The 26,745-nt window shown below is 42.7% G+C and overlaps 1 protein-coding gene across 3 annotated transcripts in view; it reads right to left on the bottom strand.

Annotated features, from left to right (window-relative positions):
• The window catches only part of NTRK2 (neurotrophic receptor tyrosine kinase 2), a 320,511-nt gene that overhangs the window by 66,651 nt on the left and 227,115 nt on the right, over positions 1-26,745 (bottom strand). For all 3 annotated transcript variants that reach the window (XM_059657051.1, XM_059657052.1, XM_059657053.1), the window contains 3 exons: positions 21,834-21,964; positions 8,431-8,603; positions 3,196-3,430 (listed from right to left, as the gene is read on the bottom strand). In XM_059657051.1, coding sequence (XP_059513034.1) covers positions 3,196-3,430; positions 8,431-8,603; positions 21,834-21,964 — 539 coding nt within the window. The remainder of the gene's footprint in view (positions 1-3,195; positions 3,431-8,430; positions 8,604-21,833; positions 21,965-26,745) is intronic.

Below are 26,745 nucleotides of genomic sequence, written 5' to 3'. Positions count from 1 at the left end.
CCATATCCACTAGCTGTCACTCCTCATTCTTCATTGCCCTAACCCCTGGCAACTACTAGTCTACCTTCTGTCCCTATAGATTTGCCTCTTCTGGACATTTTATATAAATTGAAATCATACAATATGTGATCTTTTGTGCCTGGCTTCTTTTACTTTCCATAGTAATTGCAAGGTTCATCCATATTGTAGCATGAATCAGTACTTCATTCCTTTTAATTAATAAATAATATTCCACTGTACAAACTATGAATTTTTGTTTAGTTATCAATCGATGGACACTTAAATTATTTTCACTTTATAGCTATTATGAATAATGTTGTTATTTCCACTGTGTACAAGTTTTTGTGTGAACATATGATTTCAATTCTCTTGGGTGTATACCTAGGAATGGAATTGCTGGGTTATATGGTGACTCTATGTTGAACATTTTGAAGAACTGCCAAACTGTTTTTCCAAAGCAGTTGCACCATTTTACATTCCCACCAGCAGTTTATAAGGGTTCCAATTTCTCCACGTCCCCATTAACACTTGTTTTTGTCTGTCTTTTTATTACAGCCATCCCAGGGGGTATAAAGTGGTAGGGTAGCTCATTGTGGTTTTGATTTACATTTCCCAAATGACTAATGATATTGAGCATCGATTCATGTGCTTATTGGCCATTTGTGTATTTTCTTTGGAGACATCTCTACTTCAGTCCTTTGCCAATTTTTTAATTGGGTGGATAATCGATTTGGATAATGATATAGTTGAAAACATTTATTGGGCACTTATTTTGTGCCAGACACTCTGAGACCTTGGTTAACTTCCTGCTAAAGAGAAAGCTGTTGCTTGGGCCATGTGGTTTTCCCTTAGGTGCTCATCAAGCTCAGCAAAGCTTTCCCTTTGGGAAGCACCACTAAAGGGAACAGGGAGGGGCCCGTACCCCCACCTACCACCGAAGAAGCAGAGCTAACAGAGGAGATGCATCCATTGGTAATAACACCCCACTCCCCCATTTAAGATATCTAGATCAAACTAGCCGTCCCTAAACTCAGGACAGGTGCTTTGAAGCTCCACTCTGAACACTTGAAGTTGAGACTATGCTCATGGTTTCTACAAATACACTCAAGATAATCATTTTTAATTTTGGCCTCCACTCCTTGCTATACAAAATGTGGACAATGCCTATGGAGGTGACAAAGGAAAAAAAATAACACACCACAAAAAATATCTACAGAAGAATATACACCAAGGCCATAAACTCATTGTCTTAGACCAGTGAATTTCAACCTTGTTCATCTCATGGCACACATAAACTAATTACTAAAATTCTGTTGCACACCAAAAATATATATTATATTCTTTGCCAATCTGACAAAAAAAGGTGAAATTTTGATTCATCATATCACATGGATATTGTTGTGTTGGCTGTTGTTAATTTTTATTCGACAATCTAAGGGAAAAGAGGTCAGTGCCCCTGACTACAGAGTCAGGTACTGCATATTTGAAAAGTTCTTGGGGCACTCCACTATGCTGTGTCACACAGGTTGAAAATCGCTGTCTTAGACTAATTGTAGCAAAGTTGGCTCAGCTAAAGTGCAGAGGCATTGGAGGTGAGTGAGGCTGCGGTGAGAACTACAGGAAACAAACTGAGAAGGCTCCTCCTCACGAATAAATCATCAAGGGAAGAGTAAAGGCGAGGAGAGGCCTTTTCTTCACCAGCCCTACCTTATTATGAAAGTTAGTCACATTACCTATTTTATCCTCTTAGGCCAGCGGTTCTCAACCTGTGGGTCGCGACCCCTTTGGGGGTCGAATGACCCTTTCACAGGGGTCGCCTAAATACATCCTGCATATCAGATATTTACATTACGATTCATAACAGTAGCAAAATTACAGTTATGAAGTAGTAACGAAAATAATTTTATGGTTGGGGGTCACCACAACATGAGGAACTGTATTAAAGGGTCGCGGCATTAGGAAGGTTGAGAACCACTGTCTTAGGCTATATACACACAGCACATTTACTCCCTTTCCTTCCTATTCTCTTCTTCTACCCTTGAAATTCCAGAAAAACAAGAAAACAGAATTGAGGCTTTGAGGTGGTAGAACACCACTTGAACCTTTGCTTTCAGTATCAGGACTTCGAGGTTTCCAGAAGTATCCCTTTTTTCTCAGACCCAGGTCCCAAGATCTGAGTTAGCAAATCTAACATGCCATAGGGGCCAATTGCTGGTAATCGGTGGATTTGAATGATTGTCTATAACTCAACCCCTTAGAGCAGGGGTCCTCAAACTACGGCCGGTGGGCCACATGCAGATACAATTATTGTAGTTGTTCCCGTTTTGTTTTTTTACTTCAAAATAAGATATGTGCAGTGTGCATAGGAATTTGTTCATAGTTTTATTTTTAAACTACAGTCCGGCCCTCCAACGGTCTGAGGGACAGTGAACTGGCTCCCTGTTTAAAAAGTTTGAGGACCCCTGCTAGAGCTTCTGGACTGGGTGGGGCTCTTCAGAAACCTGCAGAATGGTGCTTCTTGCATCTCACAGCGACACCACCAGCTAATCCACTTTCAACAAAGACGGTTCCGTGGGGGAACTTCCAAGGTCTGGGGTACCATTATTTCCATGAGCAAGTTCATCTTAGGTCAAGCCTCAAACAAAGCCTTCAGACATAATTTCACACAATCAAGTGCAAACCTCAAAGTCCTTTAACCTCATGCCCTTAGGAATTTCCCCAGGCCCTCAGGTTTCCCTGGTAAAATTCTCAGGCTGAGGATTGCCCTCATGGAGAGACCACACACCTGAAAGGTGTGGAAAGAGCAGGAGAATGTTGTAGACCGAACAGTGCTCTCCTCAGTACCGCAGAATACGGCTGTACTTGGAGATGGGGCCTTAAGGAGGTGATTGAGTTAAAATGAGGCCCTAATCCAGTCTGAATGGTATTCACATAAGGAGAGGAAATTTAGCCACACGGAGACCCCAGGGGGGGTGCATGCACAGAGGAAAACCCGGAGAGGACACAGAGGAAAGGCGCTGTCTGAAAGTCAAGGAGAGAAACCTTAGAATAAATCAACCCTGCAGCCACCTTAATCTTGGACTTGGAGAAAATAAACTTCAGTTGTTTAAGCCACGTCGTCCATGGTATTTTGTTATGGCAGCCCGAGCAAATACTATAACCAGGCCCCGGGGTCCTGGGGGTGCAGCCACTCACCCTATAGTAGTCAGTGCTGTACACGTCCCGGGACATGCCAAAGTCCCCGATTTTCACCAGGAGGTTCTCCCCGACCAGGCAGTTCCGGGTGGCCAGGTCTCGGTGCACGAAGTGCTGGGACGCCAGGTACACCATGCCCGCTGCGATTTGCTGGGCAATGTGCAGCATCTGCGACTGCGTCAGCTCCGCCGGCGGGTTGCCTTCGGCCATCAGCACGGCGTCAGGTCCGTGTGCCCTGCGGAGGTCACAGAAGGAGTTGCTGGGGGAATTCTTTGCCTGGAGGGGCTCTTTGCCCCCATCAGCTACTGGTGCTAAAAGACGCCACCAACTTAGCACGCAGAGGAGGAAAAGATGCTTCACCCATGGTTATACTTCAAAAGCACCCAGGCTTCCATTCCCACAGAGTCCAGAATCCCAGGGCCACGTGGGCCTGAGTGGTACCCCTCACCCCCAGCATACAGACAGGTTCATGTTTTAGGGGCTTCAGAAGTAGTCCCCTGACTCCGAAAAGCAGTAGGTGACTGAAGCAAAACAAACAAACAAGAACCCAACAACAAAATCACAATCAGGTGGGAGAGTTGGGCTCTTCTAGAGCAATGGATCATTGAGCCCACACCTTCCATCCCTCCCAGCCACATGCTGCAGCCCAGCACTCCCCCGCCTCCCCCCAACCCACCCAGGGCAATCCCTCCAGAATGCCCCACCAGGGCCAGAGCTGGCAACTCTGGTCTCCCCGATCCCCCCTGCTCTGCAGCTGAGCATGGTTTCCAAGCTACCCTCATCTTAGTAAGCCCAAGTCATCAGAATCCCAGGGCATCCTCAGCCTGTACATTCATTCCCCATGAACAGTGCCACCTCCTGTGCCCACCCTTCCCCCTGATCTCCAGCTCAAAGCACAAACTGGCCGCCACATAGGCAAAATTCTTTGAATCGCAACACATTCATTCTTTTACTGGACAAGTTTTCTTCTTTATATATTTTTTTGGAGCGGGGGGGGGGGAGATTATGATTTTTTTTATCTTCTCTTTCTCCTATCTTTTCCCAGGAATGATTTAAGGCAGCAATTTTTAACCTTTTTCATCTCATGGCACACATAAACTAATTATTAAAATTCTGCAACGAACCGGAAAATATATTTTGTTGCAGATCTGACAAAAGAAATAGGTATAATTTTGACTCATTCACACCACATGGCCATTGTTGTGTTGGCTGTTGCTATTTTTTATTTGACAATGTAAGGGAAGTCAGTGCCTTTGACTAAAAAATCAGGTATGCATGTTTTAAAAATTCTTGCTGCCCACCAGTGTGCCTGCCATGATGGTTAAACATCACTGATTTAAGGCATTGCAACACTGATAGGTGTTTCAGGGAGCGCCTCTGCTCTTAGGATATGCAATCAGTACCTGCAGTCCCCTTCTAACCCTGTGAGGTGAGCCAACATTGGTGTCACTGGCCCTGGTGGCCTAAGGGGGCAAGGAATAAAGGCCTGGTCAAGGGCTTCTCCCTCCCAAAGTCCATGCCAATGACATCTCTTTCCAAACACATTGAAGAACTTAAAATAAATAATAGAGGATTTAAAATGAATTTTAAAGTGGTGAATGGACCTGCAGGGTTCCAGAGCGGTATGAGGATTTGAAAATGAGAGAGCCAGGATTCTCCAACAACCCCCATCTGGTGTTGCCCCTCCCCTTACCCGCCAGCGCCACCCCAGGTGGGATGAGCTTCTCAAGTACAGGCATTTACCCTGCTCCAGCAGGGCTCCCGCCCACAGCCATTCCGCCTTTCCTTGATTTCCAACACATGCTGTCATCTGATCTTCCGTTCTTGTATTCTCAGAGAACAAGCACTGGACAGGGAGGTGGGGCGTTTCGCAGTCTTTGGGGTGTCCAGCACCGTGGTCTGGGGAAGGCTTTTAACTTTTCCAGTGTGTGATTTCCCCATTAGTCACAACTACAAAACGATATGAGGCCATGTGATCGTTTAGGTCCCCTCTATCTCTACTATTAAATATCTGATCGACCCATTCCTGGAGAGGAGCCTCCTGTTTTTGTACAAGAAAAGTCTCAGCACATTTATTTCACCTCCACTCAAACCACAGCCCCCGACCTCCTCTTGTCACACTGAGGAGCAATACGGGGGAAATGCCTCAGGGGTCTCTTCAGCTCAAAATCTCTCACTGGAGCAAACCGCCTTGCAGTGCAGTGGGCAAGGCTCTGGGTATCAGAACTGAACTTGACCCTGTCCTAACACACTGGCTATGACCTCAGGTGAGCTACTGAGCCTCTCTGGGCCTGCTTCTCACCTGGAAAGTGGAGATGTGACTGCACCTTCCTAAGCACACCGAGGGGAGGAGCAATTGAAACTCTGCTTGTGTGGTGCTTTGTGGCCTTTCATCGAAAAGCCCGAGAGACCTTTACCCCTCCCCTGTTATGTGTTTATTGTCACAAATTATTCCTATTTATGCTGTGAGCTCATTTCCAAGTTGCAGCAGCTATTGTCTCCTCTTTTTCCATGTTTTTGCCTCCTTTAATCTTTACGTAAAGAGTAAAGGGGGTCAAAAATATGATGACAGAAGAGGATTTGACTTTGGGTGGCAGGCACACCATACAATATACAGATGATGTATTCTCAAATTTTCCACTTGAAACTTATATAATTTTATTGACCAATGCCACCCCAATACATTTAATAATTTTTAAAAAGCCATAGAGAAAGACTCTGTAAGCAGGTTCCTCTTCAAAAAGAAATGGAGAGGTGACGTGACAGCACAGCTTGTCCTTCGGGCATTCCTTTTTGTGGTTGCCAGTGCCAGCATTCTTAGGGATTCCATAGCGCTGGCCCTTCCCACCTCACTAAAGGTTACTCAAGCCCAACCCTTCCCAGCACTAAGAGGCAGGGAAAAATATGAATGTTTCCACCCATCATAGGAGTCAAAGCTCTTATGTGACCTCCATACCAGGAGAAGGCCCTAGGGGAGCACATAGACTATGAGAAATCCTGAAATACCCAGAAAAGCTAGGCCAGGATGAAATCTTCATAGATGTAGTGCAAAGAGTGAAATAAGTTGTTGATTTGCCACAGCTGAGATTCCGCTAAGAATCTGTCCATTGCAAAGACTTGGGTGAAAAGGAAAAATGTAAGGCGAGTGCAAAAGGCTACCTCTGTGCAAAACCCCAGCCTCCACCCTCACATTCAGAAGGTGGAGGCGCCCGCCAACGCCTTCTGCACGCTACACTACCATGTGTGGGGTAGGGCAGGTGCCTGCTTGCTTCTACGGATTGGAACAAGGCTCCTCCTAGTGAGAAAATCCTGTGGATGCTTTCCTTGAGCAGAAAGTCCTGCTGTGAATAGAGGGCAGGTGAGTCTTCTAAACAAGTTCTTAAGAAGACTATAAACAAAGTTAGCACAACAGCCCTCTGTTTCATTCCCCAGGTTACCCTGCAGCTCTTTGAACTAAAAACATAGCTCATCTCTTCCATGAGAACATGATTTAAGAGGGAAAAAGCACCACCAACACCTCTGCCCCATTGTGGAGAGCGGGGAGGTTCAAAGGCTTCTCACCTTCCTCGGCTTGTATGCTCCCCGCTCCCCGTGTGGGTCACAGCCAGCACTTAGCCACATTGTTCTGGCTGTGGAATTCCATAGCACACTGCTTTCTTCTGATCTTTTAACACAACCTCAAGAGGAGGTATTGCAATGGTGAAAAACTGGGGGTTTTGCAGCCAGAGGCTGTGGGTTTGAATTCCAGCCCTGTCACCCACTAGCCAACCTAGCATAGGGCCTGACCATGTTTCTACTGAATGGGTGCCCTTTGGCTGAATGAAAAGGGTGGGAAGATAACTGTAAGCATCTGTCTTCATAGGGCAGTGCCAATGACACTTGGGAACACATTCATGGCAGTTTGAAGGCTGGGTTTCCTTCCAGAAAGAGAGGATAGACTGTTCACAGCACAGTATTGCACCTAAGAACCTGATCCTTGGCATGGAAAACCTCTCATTCCCAGAGTTCAGCAGGTTCTAAAATTGAGAGGAGGAGGTTTCCAATAGCTTCGTGCCCTGAGCAAGATGCCAAGGAAGAACCAGGTGCCTGCTCCTTCTGGGAGGCAGGAAGGAGAGGTAGGGAGAGTCCGATGGAGCCAAAAGTGAAAGAATACACACACACACACACACACACACACACACAACAGGAGTGTGCTTACACGCACATGCACAGTCTGAGCTCACAGAAGCATTTAATTACATCTAATGGGTACATGTGGATTTATTATGCTACAATCTATGGAAAGCACCATTTTTAATTAAACAAGTAGCCTAGAGCATGGGAACAAGGAAAAACATTTTTCTAATGTGCAGCTGGACCTCAGCAAAATTCAGCTCCTTATTCATATTAGGTCCAACAAGACAATGTGTGAAATCTACCATCATCCACTCTCCTATCACCTACAAGAAAACCTTTGCTGATATTGGATAACACATTTTTAGGGTGATTGTCTCTGAACACCATGAATTGGCTCCATATTCCTAATCTCCATCACCCACACATTCCATCACCCACACAATCAGAGGCAAATCAGAGAAAGATTTGTCCCAGCCAAAGAGAACTTAGTTCCACATGTATTCATGAGGCTAGAGATGGTGAAAGTGATCAGATGGCCACGTGATGACATTTCCAAACACAGCAGTACAAGCTCCCCCTTCCACTGCTCTCTCCACAATTGCCTTATTACTTAGACTACATGGTTTCTGAATCTTCTGGTGGCTGCATGAAGCTACTGGTACCCACTTTCGGTGGAAAGCCCCCCCAGCGCCCACAGAATCCAGAGAACAGAGGTATAGGTATTGCCATAACACGGAAGACATAATAAACATCCCAGGAAAATGTGGCCGGGAATAAGGGCGTGGGGACAAGATTTATTAATCACCTCCCATCCCAATAGTCCTGACAGTAGTCCTTTTTGTTGATATAAACACATCCCTTTTACTAGTAAGGAAACTGAGGCCAGCAAGGGCAGGTGCAACTTGGTTGCCTGCCCCGAACACCCTTCCTGTTTCTCCTAAGTGACACCCTCTACCAAGAAATCCCAGGCTGCACGTTTGCTAATTTTGAAAAGCTGAGGGGCAGCTCTCTTGGAAAGAAAACAGCACGTTGGAGCCAGACAGGACTTCAGGGGCTCCACCTCAGGCTGCCTGAACCCCGAAGGCCCACTCCTGCCTTGCCTTCCCCACCGCACTGTACCTGAGGAACTTGTTGAGGTCCCCGTGCTTCATGTACTCGAAGACCATGATGAGCGGGTCGCCCTCCACGCAGACACCGTAGAACTTGACAATGTGTTCGTGCTGGAGGTTGGTCAGCAGCTCGGCCTCTCGGTGGAAGTCCTTGCGCGCATTGTCGCTGGCGTCCTTCAGCGTCTGGGGTGAGGGGCAGAGATGGGAGGAAACCAGCATATCTTAAACGGAGGGTGTCAAAGGGAAGGCTGCGTGGAGAAGGCATTATTTCAGTGGGCCCTGAGCTTCCTGATGGGAAGGAAATTCAACTCATTTATTCCATGAAAGATTGGAAAATGGCCTAAATTCTGAGCAAATGTTTGTGTTAACTTAACCTTTTGAGGAAAAGCCCCTCAAGGATCTGCAGAACTCGACAGTTGATGAAGCACCAGCACAGATGTTACCTCATTAAGTTATGGACACGAGCCTTTAGTCTTCATCCCTTTTAACCCTGGTCTGGGCTCAACTACAGACCTCACTCCCATTTCGGTGCCTGTTGCCCTTTGTAAGCTGCTATGTGCACCTCACCTCTGCTCATGTAACCTTTTTAAAACTTAATTATGGAAATATTCAGTAGAGAGAAGAGCATAGGAAGCTCTCATGGACCCACTTTCCAACTTTCACAGTGACCATTTTGCCGGTTTTATCACGGACACTCTAAAAAGCCTTCTCCCACTGCTGCCACACACACTGCTGGCTCAGGAAATGCCCCTGCCAGCAGGCCAGTCACACTGCCAAGACGAAGTTGCACAGGATCATGCCAGCCAGGCTCTGGGGACTTTTGTTCTTGGCTCAGATTACTCAGACACTATGGTCTAATAGCAGGGCAGAGCTGGCATTTGTTGATGTCACACGCATGTGCTGAGTTCTTGCTCTGTGCCAGTCACTGAGCCAGACCTGTGGTGGCATCAAGAAGACAGGGACCCAAATCCTGACCTCAGGTGCTCATATGCAAATAGGGAGATAAGTCACATATGTAATTAAGTGTAAGTCAAGCTTAAAATACAATGTCCTAAATGATCCAGCAACCCTGCATCTCTGTCCAGCTTGATCTCTTCTTGACATGCCTCTCTTGAAACTTATGCTTCCACCTTATGAATTACCTGGAAATGCCCCAATGACACCGGGCCACACCTCCTTGTCCTTGCACACGTTCAACCCTCTGCCTGGAATGTTGATTCGGGCATGTCACTGGTATAGGAGGTTGCATAATGCCTCCCTGAAGATGTCTACATCTTAATCCCTGAAACATGGGAATATGTCACTTTACATGGGGAGATTATTCTAGATTATCAGAGTGGGCCAATGTCATCCCAAACAAGGGGACTTACAAGGGAGGGGCAGGAAGATCAAGAAGAGATGCTGTGCTGCTGGCTTTGAAGATGGAAGAAGAGGCTACAAGCCAATAAATGTGGGCAGCCTCTAAAGGCTGGAAGAAGCAAGGAAACAAATTCTATCCTACAACTTACAGAAGGATCCAGCCTTGTTGACATCTTGTCTTTAGCTTAGTAAAACTGGCTTTCAGTGTCTGACCACTAGAATTATGCGAGAAAATTTGTGTTGTTTTAAGCCCCTGAGTTTGTAATAATTTGTTACAGCAGCAAAAGGAAACCAATACACCTGGTTAACAACTGGCAGTGCTCCAGGACTGGGCTCAGACCTCACCTTTCTGAGAAGTGTTCCCTGACCCTCTCATTGCTGTTACAACCCCTGTTATAACCTGCTCCCAGGCTAGGTTGAATGACCCTCATAGGTACACCCCATACTTAATTTCTGTCATATCACTGGCCACAGTACATTCTAAGTGCATGTTTACTTGCTTCTCTCTGGAATAGATGGTGAACTCCTTGGCCCAGGGATGGTGCCTTCCATGTCTGCATTGCCAGCACTGGGCATAGTGCCAGGCACATGGCAAGTATTCAGCAGATAAGACATTTCCTAGGCATGCTCTAGGTGAAGTTGAGCTATGATATAGTCTCAACAAAGCTTATCTGGCCCCAAAGGATGACCCTTCAGAGTTTTCCTGAGTTGGGCCAATACTGCTGAGCCATTATAACTCATAATCAATCAGTCATAAGATGGGGGCCACTCTAGGAAGGGAGTGTGACCATGAGAGGATTTGCTGAGCCCTCACAGGAAACTGGCTATTGAGGACTGTCTGTTGCAGGTGGTTCATCATTGAGTCACCACAGGGGCACCCATGCCTGGGGCACCCATGAATAGGCAGGGTGTGCCTCACATCAGCCACATGGAAACACTAGGATGTCAGGGATAGCAGCAAGATTACAAAGTCTTTTCTGCTATCATCTTCACAGAATTGAGCATTTTCACTAACTCCTTTGGTAGGATTTGAAGCTTTCTCCCCAGTGGTGACCAGCCCAAGGCAATAGAGCAGCAGGGCTCCTGATCCTGCCACCATTTCCCTTCTGAAAGCCCTTGAACCCTGCAATGTTTTCTAAGATAACAATGTTTTCTCAGACTGCTCTGAGTCACTGAGAGAGCTTACTTATAAGGCCTTGTATCTTTAGCAGTGAGATAGAGAAGGTGACTGAACCCATTTAGACCATTATCACAGGATGTGAACAAACTCTACATATAATCTTTCTTCTCAAGTTTTAGCTATGTAGTGATGATTCAAATGCTGAAGTGTGTGTGTGTGTGTGTGTGTGTGTGTGTGTGTGTGTGTGTGTGTGAGAGAGAGAGAGAGAGAGAGAGAGAGAGAGAGAGAGAGAGAGATATGTAGCATGATAGAGGGGTAGACTGGGAGAGTAGACAGAATTTTCCTTTTGGGTGGAGGCACCAAATTGACAGAGTTAACAAGCATCTAATATTTCCATTTCCCAAAAGCAAACTACTATGAGAAGAGTCTTACTTCAATTTCAAAAGCTGTGCTTCAGTAACATTTTCAGATTTAAGAGAGAAGATTTCACTATTCATGGGGCAAATGCATCTCACAAACTTGGCCTCATCCCATGTGCCCATCCATTTTTGCATGCTGGATCCTTTCTCTAAATTATGATTCAATTCTATTTTAAGAGTTTCAGAAAATATGGCGGCACCGAGTTGGGCAAAATCATCTTGTAAATTTGGCACTCTAAGGAAAGAATTTTTCTAAGGTAGAACCATAGCCAGACAGCAATCAGAAGTTGGAAAAATTCTGCTATCAGCCCTATTTATAAAAGTCATCTCTGTTTCTGTGCCATGCCTGATTGTCATTTTACTCAATTAAGGGAGCCTTAGCTGGTACTTGGAGTCCCTTGGAAATGGACAGGAGGTGGCAGCCTCCCTCCCTGATAATTCTCTCCACTTAAGTTTCATTTTGACAGGCATGTTTGCCTCATCATTGATCATTACTGTTTTCTTACTTCTAGTGTCTGCCTTGTAACTTCATTTCTCTTTATTCCTCGTGAATTTCCTGAAACTCCAAAGCTGCCATCCTTTCTGAAGACAGTCTCAAGGGAGAGGTCTCATCCAGAGTTAAAGTGAGTTTACTGCCTGGAGTACACATTGATTCAGAGTTGGAAGAATGGAGTAGTATGACATTAACTTCAACACAGAACTGAGAAGTTACTGAAGTAAAATAGAAGAAAGGAAGATTAACTTTCATCTGAAATGCTTCAGCCAAATAATAAAGCTAACAGGAAACTAGCAGAGGCAAGAGAGCTGATTTGAAATCATTGTGTTTATGGATGTTGTAGGACATGAAAAATGATTATGCATTTCAAAATGTAGGTGGTTTAGGAGACACAAGTTAAAACAGAGATGGTGTCCTTTTCTTTTTAATGATCTTATGTTCTTCTCTAACACTTTTTAGAGATCATAAGATGAGTTAAGGAGAAAGACTTTTTTAAAAAGAGATTATTATTGTAAGACCTCACTAAGCCTATGCCTACTACCATGCCTAAAACATAGATGTCAATGAGTAAACTCGCAGATGAGGCAACTGAGACGCATGGGAATGTTAATATGCCTAAGTTCTTCTGAGTCAGGGTCATTGGGTCAAGACCTAGTGCTTCTGATATCTTCTAGAGCTGTACTGTCCAAAATGCAAACCAACAGCCACATGTGGTTAGTGATAATTTGAAATATGGCTGTCCAAATTGACAAGTTCTGTGAGTTAAAATACACACTGGATTTTGAAAACTTGGTATCAATAAAATATCTCATTAATATTTTATATTAATGTGTTGAAGTAACAATATTTAGATATGTTGGGTTAAATAAAATATATTCATAAAATTAGTTTTACCTATTTTCCAATTTTATTGTGCATATTAAAATTTTTTTAAAATACATACAAATATGGCTTGCATTTGTGGCTCACATTATATTTCTATTGGATAGCATCATTCTATAAAAGTCCCCTCAGTAGGCTATTCATGGGTCAACCTGCTTCTTGGGAATGTTGGGAAACAATGCTAGACTGAAATAGAATTAAGGCAGATACTCTTCTTATAAGATTCTTAGAGGCAAGCAAAGCTAAGTATTTAGAGTGATAGTCACAATACTGTATGATTCTTTTAACTTTTGGGTCTCCTTTAAAGAAAGGTAGAGGAAGCTTCTTACAGATTCTTATAAAAGTGAACCTTGGAAGAGTATCTAATCTAATAATAGACAAACATGGTAATTGACCATACCTCCGCTATGCTTCCCATTGGCTAATCAGCAGGATATGCAAATTAACCCAACCAAGATGGCGGCCGGCAGCCATGCAGCTGAAGCAAGCAGGAGCCTTGCTTGCTCCAGTGATGGAGGAAGCCAAGCTTCTTCCCTGCTGTGGCCGGGCTCTGAGCCCCACTCTAAGCAATAAAGTTGCAATTATAGAAGCTAAACAAACCCCAGATACCTGCTTTCAGCAGGCCCTGGCCTCAGAGCTGAAGCGGCAACAAAGTTTCAATTATAGAAGGTAAATAAATCCCAGAATTAAAAAAAAAGAAAAGAAAAAGAAGGAGAGGCTGGGAGCTTCCGTCGCCGGCGTGGCCAGCCTGAAAACAGCCCTCAGGCCCTCATCCAGACTGGCCAGGCACCCCAGTGGGGACCCCCACCCTGATCCAGGACACCCTTCAGGACAAGCCAGCTGGCCCCCACCCGTGCACCAGGCCTCTATCCTATATAGTAAAAAGGTAATATGCAAACTGACCCTAACAGCAGAAAGACTGGGAATGACTGGTCACTATGACACACACTGACCACCAGGGGCAGACGCTCAATGCAGGAGCTGTCCTCTGGTGGTCAGTGAGCTCCACATGGAGGAGCTCTGCTCAGCCACAAGCCAGGCTGATGGCTTCCAGTACAGCGGTGGTTGTGGGAGCCTCTCCTGCCTCCTCAGCGGCGCTAAGGCTGTCCAACTGCAGCTTAGGTCTGTTCCCCGCTGGCAAGGGGACATCCCCTGAGGGCTGCTGGGCTGCCAGAGGGATGTCTGATTGCCAGCTTAGGCCCAATCCCCCGAGGAACAGGCCTAAGCCAGCAGGTGGTCATCCCCTGAGGGGTCCCAGACTGCGAGAGGGCACAGGCCGGGCTGAGGGCCCCCCTGAGTACACAAATTTTTGTGCACCGGGCCTCTAGTATTTTAATAAATTCAGAAATAAGGAGAACTTGATAAAAATAAAATCTTAGAAACTAAAGAGAGTGCAATGGGTAACTCCCCCACATTCCTACAAATGTAAAAATGAACTAAATGATTTTTAAAAAAGAATGATCACAAAAACTCAGACTGTGCTCACTGTGTATTAAAAACTAACACTCTGTGCACATCAGCTCAGTCATATATAGCTGGCCTTTGCAAGGACTTTAATTATGTACCAATGACAGCCTGAAATACAAGGTTCATAGCCACAGTGTTGATTGCTGCTACATTTATTATCATAGCCATGCTGACTCTAATGGTTCAGAATCTAAGAAGTTGACCATCCAGTGAGAAACATGAAGCCAAGCTCTAATTCACATATTTTAAAATACTTTCAATAATTTGGGGAATAAAATGGTTTATGTGTGCATATTATATCAAGGTGCAGGTTATAAATGCTTTGAAAGGCATGGATATAACTCATAGAGAAATATTGACTCAAAAGAGTGACTAGGAAGTTGGCCTCCAATGTAGAAAATGGCAATAGCTTTACAGGCTTCAAATATGCCAGCATACATTTGTCTGAGTCAATTTCACCAGCTACGCAGGAGCTGGTAGAGATGTAGACTGTGACTCAATTGCAAGTTTAGGTTATCATGTTCAAGTCAATTAAAAAGCAGCACAACTACCACAGTTCATATGTTCCAGAGATACAGAGGGGTGAAGTGAATCCTCCAGCTACATTTGGTGCCAGATGAGTCTTCCTTTGAGTAAAATGCGCTGTTTTGGTTTTAGCATTAATGAAAAGATGGGGATAAATTGGAGATAAGCCAAAAAAGAGGGTCAACAAGACAAAAAACAGATCTCCCATCAAAGGTTAAAAGTTGAACTTACTGGGACTTAATGACTGAAGCCTCCCTGATTCAAGTGCAGTACGGATTCTTACAAGGAAACATTGTTCTCCACCCTACAGTATCTGTGAGCAGGCACGTGCATGCACACACACACCAGGAAGAATGCACTTACACCAAAGATCAACAGGAATCAATTAAGCAATGTCTGGACCATAAAGATGATTAAGTCTTTTAACAGACCACTATTACAAGTTCTATAACTTCTGTTCCTAGAGACATGTAAAGATGGAATTGATAGTACTTTCTTCAACATTATGCCCTGTTAACGTATACAAACATTTTTTTAGGGAAGCACTGACAAATGTTCTTTCAAATGCACTAATCTTGTTACCATTCATTTCCATTTTGCAGGAACAAGGATTTCACATGCTGATGTAAACAGAGGTTGAGAGGAAGCACAGGAATGGGAGGAATGGGTGAGGGCCTTCACATTAACTGGGATGTGAGTATGGATATGATGACTGTCACACAAAAAAGGGAAGACAAAAAGAAAATAGCCATCTGTCTTAGAAATGAACTTGCCTTGGTAGAGCACTTGAATTGATGAACTTTCCCATTTAAGAATAATTTCACTATTCCAGAATTGGAGAGAATGAGCTTTCCTTTTGAAGCCCTTATTCTGCCCATAAGCATATTCTGAGATAACTGGCTCTAGTTACTTCTTTCCCATAGTGGCCTCATCTGTGCCATAGGACCACCTTGGATGCTTAGACCACAGGTAGATGGCCTGGAATAAAGACTAAGGGGAACAACTGCACACATAGTATTTTCCTTCTTAAGGACTCTGCATGTGAGTAGTAGAGGCCATGTGAGCAACAATTGGCATGAAAGCATCAGCCATATGTTAGAGAACAGCAGAGGCAAGAGACAGCTGCACTACATTAGCAGGGAAGCCTAGAGGACGATCCCTGGTGGCTCTTACTGTGAGAGTAAAGAAGAGACAGTCATGGGGCTATCTCAAATCCTGAGTGAACTTTTGGATCCCATCTATTGTAGTCACAATGAGGCCTAGCTGCCCTGCAGTTCCTATTTACTTTTGGCTATAGCATGTCTAATATCCTTTTTGGAAACCAGTACCCCACATTCAGTCATGTGTGTTGGGTAGCATTGACCCAATCTTCCATTTCCAGGAAAATGCATGTGTATTGGGCCTGGATAATCAGAATATTCTATTGCCTTGGTCATAGGGCCAGGGGACACAACTCAAGGCAAGCCAGTAAGAGTCAGCCCGTGGACTTTTGCATAATTGTTGGGAAGGAAGAACTCTCGTTGGGGTTGCTAGGATGGCAGGATCTAAGCAGAGACACTACTGCCAAGTGTTTACTGTGGTTTCAGAAGAACCTGCCTGAGAATGCAGTCAATATAGAGGAAAGTAGAGCCAAGATAGATAGATAGATAATTGATCCCCTGGATCTTGTAATGCTGGGAGCTAAGATGCCAGTAACATGGTTTTCCAGAAGCATGAGAAATAAATTCCCTTTTCTGCTTTAGCCAGCTTGAGTTGGTTTCCTATGATCATTATACTGATCTTCTTATTAAAGCTGATTATGATGTTTTGTTGAAGCCAAAGCCCTCACTCCAGGATCCAGTTTTTCTTATTCCAACTTATTCCCTTGACTTACATTTTTACTTGGAAAACATAAAAAAGTATCTCTTACACGCAAATGAGCACAACTAACACCTTCTTTATATTACTTGAAAAGTGGTATTATGTTGAATTTTCTCAATTTGGTTTACCAGGGCACATGTAAAATTTAATAAATAAAAGTGTGGTGCACAATGGACACTAAAGTGAGGCCTGAGTTTTAGTCCTAGGGCTGACATTAAATGACCTCGTCCAAGCTGTGTGACTTTGGGTGGGTCATTTATCTTCTCTAGGTTCCTGTTTTCTCATTGGCACAATTAGGTAGTTAAGCTAAATAATATCAATAACAGTTCTATGTATTTGTATTCAATGTTTTCTAAAATGATTCTTAAGTAGATTACATTATTCTATACATATTCTCTTTACTGTTCCTCCCAGTTATAAATCTCCATAACTATCAATAGCTCATCAAATCATTTCCTTACCTAGAAATGTCAACTGCCAACTCTTTACTTTTTCTGTAGTCTATCCATCCATCCATCCATCCATCCATCCATCCATCCATCCATCCATCTCTTCATTTATTTAACAAGCATTTACTGCATGTTACTACAAATTAGGCCATATGCTAAAAGACATGGTTCCAACATTCAAGAATATACCACTCTAGTGGAAGAGACAGACATTCATGCCATTGATTAAATGAACCCATGAATACATATGTAATGAATAACTTTGACGAATGCTATAAAGGACAAGTATAGATGCCTTAATAGCATATAATAGGGAGGTATGGCCTTAATGGGGGAATAGGCAAGGGAAGTATCCCCTAGAGCAGCACCTTGAACTGAGAGCTGATGGATTAGTGCAAGTCATGTAGAGCAAGGGGCTGGTTTGGACCCTCCAGACATAGAACGGCAGCAACAGGCTAACTAGATGGTACTTGTGGCTGTCTCGTGGTAATGATCCAGAGGGTTTACCCATCAACTCTTCCAAAACCCTTGGTGAAGATAATCATCATTATTCCCTGCATTGACAAGAAGATATTCAGAAACGCAAAAAGCAAAAATGCTAATTTAGATCCCAAAGAAAGTGCCTGCTGAACTTAGATTTCTCCATTTCTCATCTTGTTAAGTCTTCCTAGGTAGCACCTCTCTTTCACTTTAACTTATATCTCGAGGGAGTCACTTGACATCCCTGGTTCTTGTTTTTTTTTTTCATTTATTGAACAGGAGACTAGGGTTATATGCATGATTTCTAAGGTCTCTCTCATATTAGGCATTTGATGTTTCTAGAAATACACCTGAGTTAGTGGGGAGGGTGAGAAGAGGTCATCAATCCATCAACACTTATGGCTAAATTTAAAAAACAAAAAATCAGCATGCATTCATAATATAAAAAACATTGTAGGAATTGTAGCTATTGAAATGGATGTTGGATAGAGCTAACATGGTTAATGCATTCAATGTAGAGAAACTACAGTGAAGCATTTTCTTGGCAATTGAGGAATTTAAAGGCAAAGTAACTCATTTTGATCATAGACTGGTTTCTCTGCTTCTTATCCTCTACGGGTTCTTCAATTATAATTCAGTGTAAAAGGATAAATGGCTGATAAATCCATTTCACTAAAAAACCCCCACAAAGATCATCCAAAAATATCAAGAAAGGGCAATCCAGTTGAATCTGAACAAGCAATGGTAGAGGCAAGCTCAGCCTCCATGTGCCCTTGAGTGGCCTGCACATGCCTCAGGATTCCTTCCATCTTACACTGGTTCCTGGGACCCCTCGAGCTCTTAAGTCATTTGGAGCAAGCGACACCAGAATTTCTAGGACCCTGACATCTGTCAGTCTGAATGCAAATCCTTACATTTCAAATCAGCCAGCTCCTTCTAGAGAAGGAAAAAGGACAATAGCTGCTATTTCTTAGCATGCATAATCAATGCTGCAGGGGTTGCTAGGCAACAGGCAGAAAGGCTTCAAACATCCCTGAGTGTCTCCAATGGAGGAAGAGCAGCCCTGGCAGCCACTCCTCAGAGGTGACAGGCTGTGCAGACTCTGGAAGCTGTGACCAATTTGTTTCATTCCTTAGAAAAATCCCTTTATTTGGCCAGGACTGAACCATGGCTCATTAGATAGTCTTTGAGGTGTCCAAAGGGCCCACCGCCCTAAAAATGAGCAGGTCAGGCTGGCGAGAGGCAGCTCCAGGAAAGGTCCGTGTGTTATTTTGATCCAATTCATCCTAGAGTATATGGAAGATCTGACTTGTTCCTTGTATGGCTGCAGCCTCTGGATTCTAGAAGTTAAAACAAGCATCCTCTTGGAAGCCTGTAGTCATTCCAGCAGAGCCTCTGATTTCAACAAATATGTACAGTCAAGGTCAGCGAGATGAGACTTCTTAGGTGTGCGACCTTGGAATAAATGTTTAAGCTGTAGGCATGTTGTCCACTCTACTTGAGCTAATAGTTTCGTTTGCATTTCAAGAAGGGGACTAGCAAAGAGAATAAGGCAGGATTTGATAAAGGGGCAAATCCATTTTGTTTTATTTTATTTAGCAGTGTTGATGAAAGAGCAAACATTCTTCATAGGTCATTAATTTGTAAACACTTATTTGACAAAGCCAGGTAGTGTATGAGGCATAGATTCTGGGTTTGGGTCACAGGTAGAATTAGGGCTATGATGGGGATTTAAACCATAGAGAAGCCTGACAGTGGTGATGGGAGATAGGCCAGCTAGAAGCATGCCATGGGCAGGACAGCTGGCTACACTGCTGTCACTGGCTATTCTTTCGTCATTACTAGCCCAAGCCCTGATGTCCTATCTTACCACGTGCTTGGGAGGAAATTGCCGGAAACCAATTCCAGCATGTTCAGCAAGGCTGAATCATCTGAAGTGGCAAGGACATTTCCCCAAACCTGAATAGGATACATTAAATGGATTGTTTGCTGCCAGACAACTAAAGGGCATCTAAATCTACATATTATTGCCTCCTACTGGTCAAACACATAAACAGCCGTAGGCTAATTCCCCCATTCTGACAATGCTTGTGTATACCCTTTGAAGAGTATATCTCTGCCTCACCTCAGGACAAGTTGTGTTAATAAAAAGCAAGGGGTCCTGAGATGAGGGGACCTTAGACCTTAGACCAGAGAACTTAGGACTTAGATCTTAGTTTCTTTTAAGCTAAACTCTTCTGACCCCCAAATGCCTTTCAAAATTATATTTCATCTCTGGACTCCTATTTAATCTATGCACAGCCTTCTCCAGATTTCCTGAACCCTTATTGATGCTGGAACAAGAACCCCGGCAGGAAATGCATCATATGAGTTTAGGGTACCCTGGATTTAGCTATGCAATATCCCATCCTTAAGGACTTTGCAAGAAGTACTGAGAGGCAATAAGGAATGATATGAAGATGAAAGGCTATACTAAGGAATTTTGTGTATCTGTCTCTATACTAGCTGAGGTCTCTCAGCTACCCCTCCACTGTCACCTAAGATTCCCTAATCTCTCCTGGATTTTTTTCACCTTCAAAGCCTCTCACCTTATGAGCCCATAAAGTGAATTCAGAGTCTGAAGGCCCAACCTAGTCCCCTTGTGGACCCCAAACAACAGTGGGAACCAGGGGCCAGAACATAAATCCACGGTCTTCAGTCCCCTTGTCTATAACACACGGCTGGGTCAGAATTAGATGTTCCCTAAGCTTCTTTCGGTTCTAACATTTGATCAGTGTATGAATCTATAAAAATAGAGGCACCTTTTGGTCTGATTTATCCAAAGGAAAAAAAAGATAGCAGGAGAAGAAAGCAAAGACTGCAGATTTAATGCTGCCAAGTGTTCTGAACAATTTGTGCTTAAAAAATAACAAACTTTTTGAGTAAATGAAAGAAAAGAGGAAGCAATCACAGCAGCAGGGATTAAACATCCCAAAGTCACTGCAGGATTCTTACTTTACACCTTGACCCATTTGACCTCAGCTCTCTCCTCCTCACTCCTCCCCTCTCTTTTCTACTGTCTCACCAACCCCATATGCCTTTCTTAGTGAGGTAATGTTTACTGGATGGCTATTACATTTCCCATCCTTAGGAAGGTCTGACCTTTATTTACCCCAAAGTGCAAGTTTAAAGAGTCTTTCCTGAGAGTCTAGGAGTGCTGATGCCACTGGGGTTACTTACTTTTGATGATGAGAAAAGCAAACCCACAGTTTTCATTTCAGTGGACTTTAACAGAAACTATGTTTAGTCTGCAGGATGGGTAAGTTCAAGAATAATTTTCTCTCTCCTCAGTTACCCATTATGTATATGCTGAATTATTTTAATGCCACGTAAAACAGTAATGAAATACACATTTGCTTTTAAAAAATCAAATCGATCTGCTCACTAGTAAACAAATGCTATTCGTATAGATATTCTGTGTTTGGCAGAAGCAAAGAAACAAAAAGCCAAAATTCAATCATCTTATATTAAGCTAAAGAATTGCATTTTAGTACATTAGCCATGTCCATATTTATTTGCCACTTAATTGATTTTATAAATAGATGCCTCTTTTAAATGTTTTACAAATGTTATTCAATACCATGGTGTTGTTGTTGTTTTTTGTTTTGACAATGCATATGTAAAGATTTACAGAGTCTTTTGTGTTATTTTTATTACTTCTTGCGTTTTAGAGAGCTCAGCATAAATTTTATCCCTTCAATAATGTTTATCTTATTGAAGACCAGATCTCCTTTCTGAGTTTCTGAGAAAATGGCTATGATAAAGGACTTGAGGGCTTCTTTATTTTAGTAAAACCTTGTATCTGCTAGGGTGGCAGAATCCACAAGAAATGCCACTCATCCCAGAATAAAGTCACACATATACTACATACAGTCCTGGGGTCTTGGAAACAGTTGGGAGGGACAAGGTGTAACAGGAGATGTCAGTGGAACAGAGGCTGAGAGAGGGAGTGAATTCATAGTCTCCCTTTCGGAACCTCAACGTGAGAACAGGTGCAGCTGAGCTGGACACAAGCACCAAGCAGTCAGGGGAGACAGGCTGAGTCTTCAAGCCTTAGCTAGTTGGTTTCTGTCTGAAATTTAGTTAAAAAATGACTTGAAAGAGTAGCTCAGAGCTAGTTACAGCCTTTTGAGGTGCCCCTAGAAAGAACCTAGGACACTTGGATATGCCCCAAATATCCTTCCCACTGTCCACTTAGTTAAAAGAGTTTGAACACATCCTTCATAGCAGACATGCTCCTGAATTGGCCACTAAAATAAAACTTTCAACACATTACTGAGACCATGGATAACGAGACATTCTGGAGTGTTCTCTTACCTTCACAGCCACCAGGATCTTGTCATGCTCAGGACAGAGGTTATAGCATTCAGCTAGGAACACTTTTCCAAAGGCCCCTTCACCTAGCTCCCTTTTCAGAACAATGTTATGCCGCTTGATGTGCTGAACAACTGTAAAACAAAGAGAACGGAAATTAGAATCAAAGCACACAGAGGGGAGGCAGAGGGTGGGGAGTCTCAGGGCTCATGTCCGGGCTCTTCTCTGCACAGAACAAAGCAGAGGAGAAGCCCAAAGTCCACCCTCACAGTTGGCTTGCTCTCCAGAGCTCACTTATTGTCCTTGATAGAAGTGAAGTAGGGACTTGCCTGTTGGCTGCAGAAGGTCATTAATGGACTTTACTGACTAGGAAAGGGGAGAAATGCGAAAGAAATGCACCTTAACGGCAGGCCTCTTTCTTACAAGCCAGATATGCTTTGCATCTATTTGTCAGTCACATGTCTAGTGGGGAAAGGAATTTGCGTCAATCATTTCCTTCCTAGGTTGGCTACTAATGATATATCCTTAACAAGATATTGTTTGGCTTTGCCTGGTTTTGAACCTACATAAATGGAATCATACTATATGTATTCTTCCATATCTTGCATCATTCATTCAACAATGTCTTTCAGATTAAATTTTATTGAGTTACAGTGTGTGTAGTAGTGATTACATTGCTTTTACTGCTTTATAATACTCTGTGGGAGGGACTGTACTGCCATTTGTTTATCCATTCTATGTTGATGAAGATGCTATACAGTTTCTTTTTAGATACAACTTGATATAAAATTCAAGTGGTGATTAAGGTTTTACTTTAATAGGATTTTTTCCCTGGTAACTCATGTGGTTTGAAGCAATGATGGTTTCCACAGGCCTCTGGGAACTCAGGGTGATAAAAATCTAAAGGTCTTTTATGAGCAACAATATTAATGAGTCTAGGAATGTATATTAATATCTCATGCTCTGGTAGCAACTCCCGGATTGAAGAGGAGAGAAATGTGTTCATTAGGTAGAGTGCCCATATAAAGAGATAAATGTAATTCTTGCAGAGAATTAGCTGCCCTATTTAAATCTAATATTTAACTCCATGGTTGTCACATGTTCACTGGGAATTAAATAGCCACTTGATTTACTTTACACTCTAACCAGATCAAGGCAAGTATTTAACTTTTTTATCCCATTTAATTTACATTTTCTTTTTTTAAAACATTTTCGAAGGAGGAGAAAAAGTTGGTAGGAAATAAGTTTATAGAGCTATGGCAAAAGGCCAAATTTCATCATCTCCAAAACTAAAATTGATGAGACCAGTTTTCTCATGTTGACCTTGAAAGCAGTAAATGCCTCTTTTCTTTAAGAAATGGCTAGTTTGTATTAATTTCCTTTGTTGTCTTGGAAAATAATAGATTACATGGATGGTGGCCTTTTGCCAATGTATCCTCCTGAAGCAGAGTTCATCTTTTTTGTAAAACCTGTAGCCCAGGGGCACAGGTAACCATTTGTGTTTGTATCTGCATTCCTGACAGTGTGTCACAGTGCTTTGCATACGGTTGGTGCTGTAAAATATTTGTTGAAAAATGTGCTGAATCATAATAAACAGCAGGCAAACACTGTATAATCATATTATCTCAGTCAGTGGACAATCCTATTGAGTATGAAAGCAATAAAGAATTCTCTGAGATGTCAGCAGCAGGGAGAAAGACTAACCCGAGCTAAGTATTTCTTCCCATTCTCCTCCGAAGAGCATCAGTACTTATCCCCATCTGCCTCCTTCCTGTTTTCTGAAATAAGCATGGAAGTCCTTGGTACCCTCTCAGGGGATCACTTCTTAATCAACCTCTCATCCCAGCTTTGCTCATAAATGTCCCAGGCTGAGTCAATGCTCACCCCTTCACCTCCATCACAGACCTTTTTTGGAGCCTTCTGGGATGGCTAGCTATCATCCATGAGCTCTCTTTAAATTTTCCTCTACCTCCTTGATTCAACTGAAACTTTGGCCATGCCCTGAGGACATCCATGCCTTTCCCCTACAGCTTTCTCAAATGCAAGCCATCCCCACCCCTTACCTGCAGGTACTTCAGGCCCTTGTGTGTGATTTCTGGCCATTTCTCTCTCTCTCTCTCTCTCTCTCTCTCTCTCTCTCTCTCTCTCTCCTGCTGGAAAGAAGTTTATAGAGCTATGGCTAAAGACAAAGTTTTCTAAAGCATCTAGCTATCCTAAAGCATCTATCTTAGGGAACCAGCAGCCTATACCACCTCTGCCCCTCACTGCTGACATCTTGGTTCCTCCTCTCTCCACTGAGCTCCTGGCTGACACATTCCTTCTCCACCCCACCAGTGTCATCATTCTCAGGGTGCAGGGCACAGAGAATGGTCCAGTCACTTGCCTAATCTGTAGAAATACTGGGCCGCCATTTCTTCTGCAGATCAGAGGTGAGGCTCTGTGGGAGTTTTTGGCTGAGTGCATGGCATTAAGGTGACTTTTTCTAGGGCCAAGACTTTCTTAATACAGGAAGCAATGCTCTGATTCTGGACAAGCTCCTTATCTCATTGTTGACTAGCATTTTGAATATCACTGCCTTAAAGAGCCCTATGTATTTGGAGTCATTTAAACAAAATATCCTGAGTGAAGTGAATCTAAGGACTCTATAACAAATAAACCATCATGTAAGCATGTTGATTCTTTAAACACTTTCTTTCCCTGAGGTCAGTCAATTCTCTTCTGAATCTTAGAGACCTGATTAAAATCACATCAAACCCAACACGAATAACTAATAAAAAATAAATAAATGCCCAAACTCCAGCATAAATGGGTTCCTAGATTTGAAGGGGAAAATTGATTTAAAAAAAGCTTTATCGATAAAGTTTCCTTTTTCACCTTCCCAAAAGAAAAGGGGGCATCAATAAGAGGTATACGTGGTGTAGGAAATATACCACCAAACACATGTGGTCTGCAGAGTGATCTATGTACATCTATATATTCAAAATAAAGTGTGTGATTAGATTATTGTGCAAATAAATTTATTTTGTAAAATCAGGGAGAAACTGATAACGAGCAATAACAATCAAGATGAGCGGCTGTGAACTGTCTAGCCATCTTTGTCATTAATGAAATTTTCCAAAGTGGAAATTTGGTGCCCTTTGTCTTTTGCTCCATGTGGACCAGAGCTGAGTAGATTTCCAGTTCTGTATTAGCATTACGTTACAGCTGCTGAAAAACGCATTTTGTCATGAAGTAGCTTCTGTAGTTTACAGAAATACTGGCAGTTTCAGATGGTCAAAATTGAATTCCTGGTATTGATATCAGCCAGAAGTAAATTTTATACACACACACACACACACACACACACACACACACACACACACATATGCGCGCGCGCGCGCTATAGATAAAGTATTAATCCGTGTCTATAACCATTACCACTGAACCTAAAAATAAATAATAAATAAATAATTAAATCCCTGTCTACTCAGAGTTGAAGTAAGAAATGTATCCTTCCCGTTTTCCCAGAAATGAGGTTTCATAGAAAACCTTGACCCAGTCGCCATGTCCTGCTCAGCACACGGACCTTGAATTGAGACACTTCTTGAGTTTCTCATCTATGCCAGCTACTGAGGGATCTGCCTCTCAAAAGAAAGATATTTTAAATTTTTGAACAGGAAGGTAAAAAGTAATATAGATTCAGAAGATAATATTCTGTATTAGGAGCAATCTCTCTTCTTCTCTACAGACCTAAATGCAGGGCCAGTTGCCTACGTGGTTCTCTCTCAGAGGGCTGGGTGCTGTGATGAGAAGAGAATTTAAAGATCTGTGAGGCTGACTCCCTCCTGTTTAACAGCTGACCGGTGAGGCTTGGGGCAGGACAGTGACTTCCTCAGGGCCATACAGCGAGGAGGTGGCCCAACTAGGACTCAGGTGTCCTGACCTTTAGAAGAGCCACCCTTGGACTCTGTAAGACAGGCCCATTTGAGACTGAAGGCAGTGAGCGTTTCCTGAGATTAAAATAGTAACAGGTGTTTCATTTAGTTAATTATATTTTCCAGTAGAAATGTTTCTAACATTCACGTTCATTGTCTGAAATGGGCCAAAGATCTCATAATGAAGAATTTCATTAAAAAACAGCAAATAAACATAAAATATGAGTGAGAAAAGCAGGATATAAAAGTTAAATACCTTAGAAAGTGCTTAAGCTTGATCTGAATAAAATTAATAAAAATTATTTTTATCTATCTTGATGTCTGTTTCCTGGGTAGCATATTGAAACAGGTAAAACCATCTACCTTGTAAAAATAGATTTGCGTAAAAGATGGAAACTATGTTTTTGAACTTCATCTACATTTTTATGAAGATACAAGTTGGTATTAAAATGAAATAAATGCAATTAAGACCACAGACATAAAATGCACCAGGACAAGACACGGCCAAATATTCATAAATAATATTAATGATGAAATGAAATGTAATAATACTGAGCCATTCTTACGCACTTTTCAGCAAAAATTCCCAATGTGCATTACCATCAATTAATTTTCATATCCTTCTGAATGAGGTCAATAGTCACATTTATTTTACAGATGACACCACTATTAATTGACTTACTTGTGGTCATAGAGTCATCCACTTATCCTTTCCAAGTGTTATTTCTAATGAAATGAGAGGGAGAGAAGTGGGGGCCTAACACGTGCTGATTGCTATTATGAGCCAGAAAATGTGTTGAGAGATTTACAGGGATTATCAATCTTCATAGCAATCTAGTAAGGTATCCCTAGCTCCATTTTTTGATTAAAGAAAAAAAGAAGAGGATCAGCTGAGCTACCTAACTCATTCAAGTTTGTACCATTGGTAACAGGCAGAGTTTGAGTTCTTTTCACTGCAACACTCTACCTTTCCTTGGCCTTCTTATAAAAGAACAAAGTGA

The sequence above is a fragment of the Myotis daubentonii genome, chromosome 11 (assembly GCF_963259705.1).
Source record: "Myotis daubentonii chromosome 11, mMyoDau2.1, whole genome shotgun sequence".
Lineage (NCBI taxonomy): Eukaryota > Metazoa > Chordata > Mammalia > Chiroptera > Vespertilionidae > Myotis > Myotis daubentonii.
This window is presented reverse-complemented; position numbering and strand designations above follow the sequence as displayed.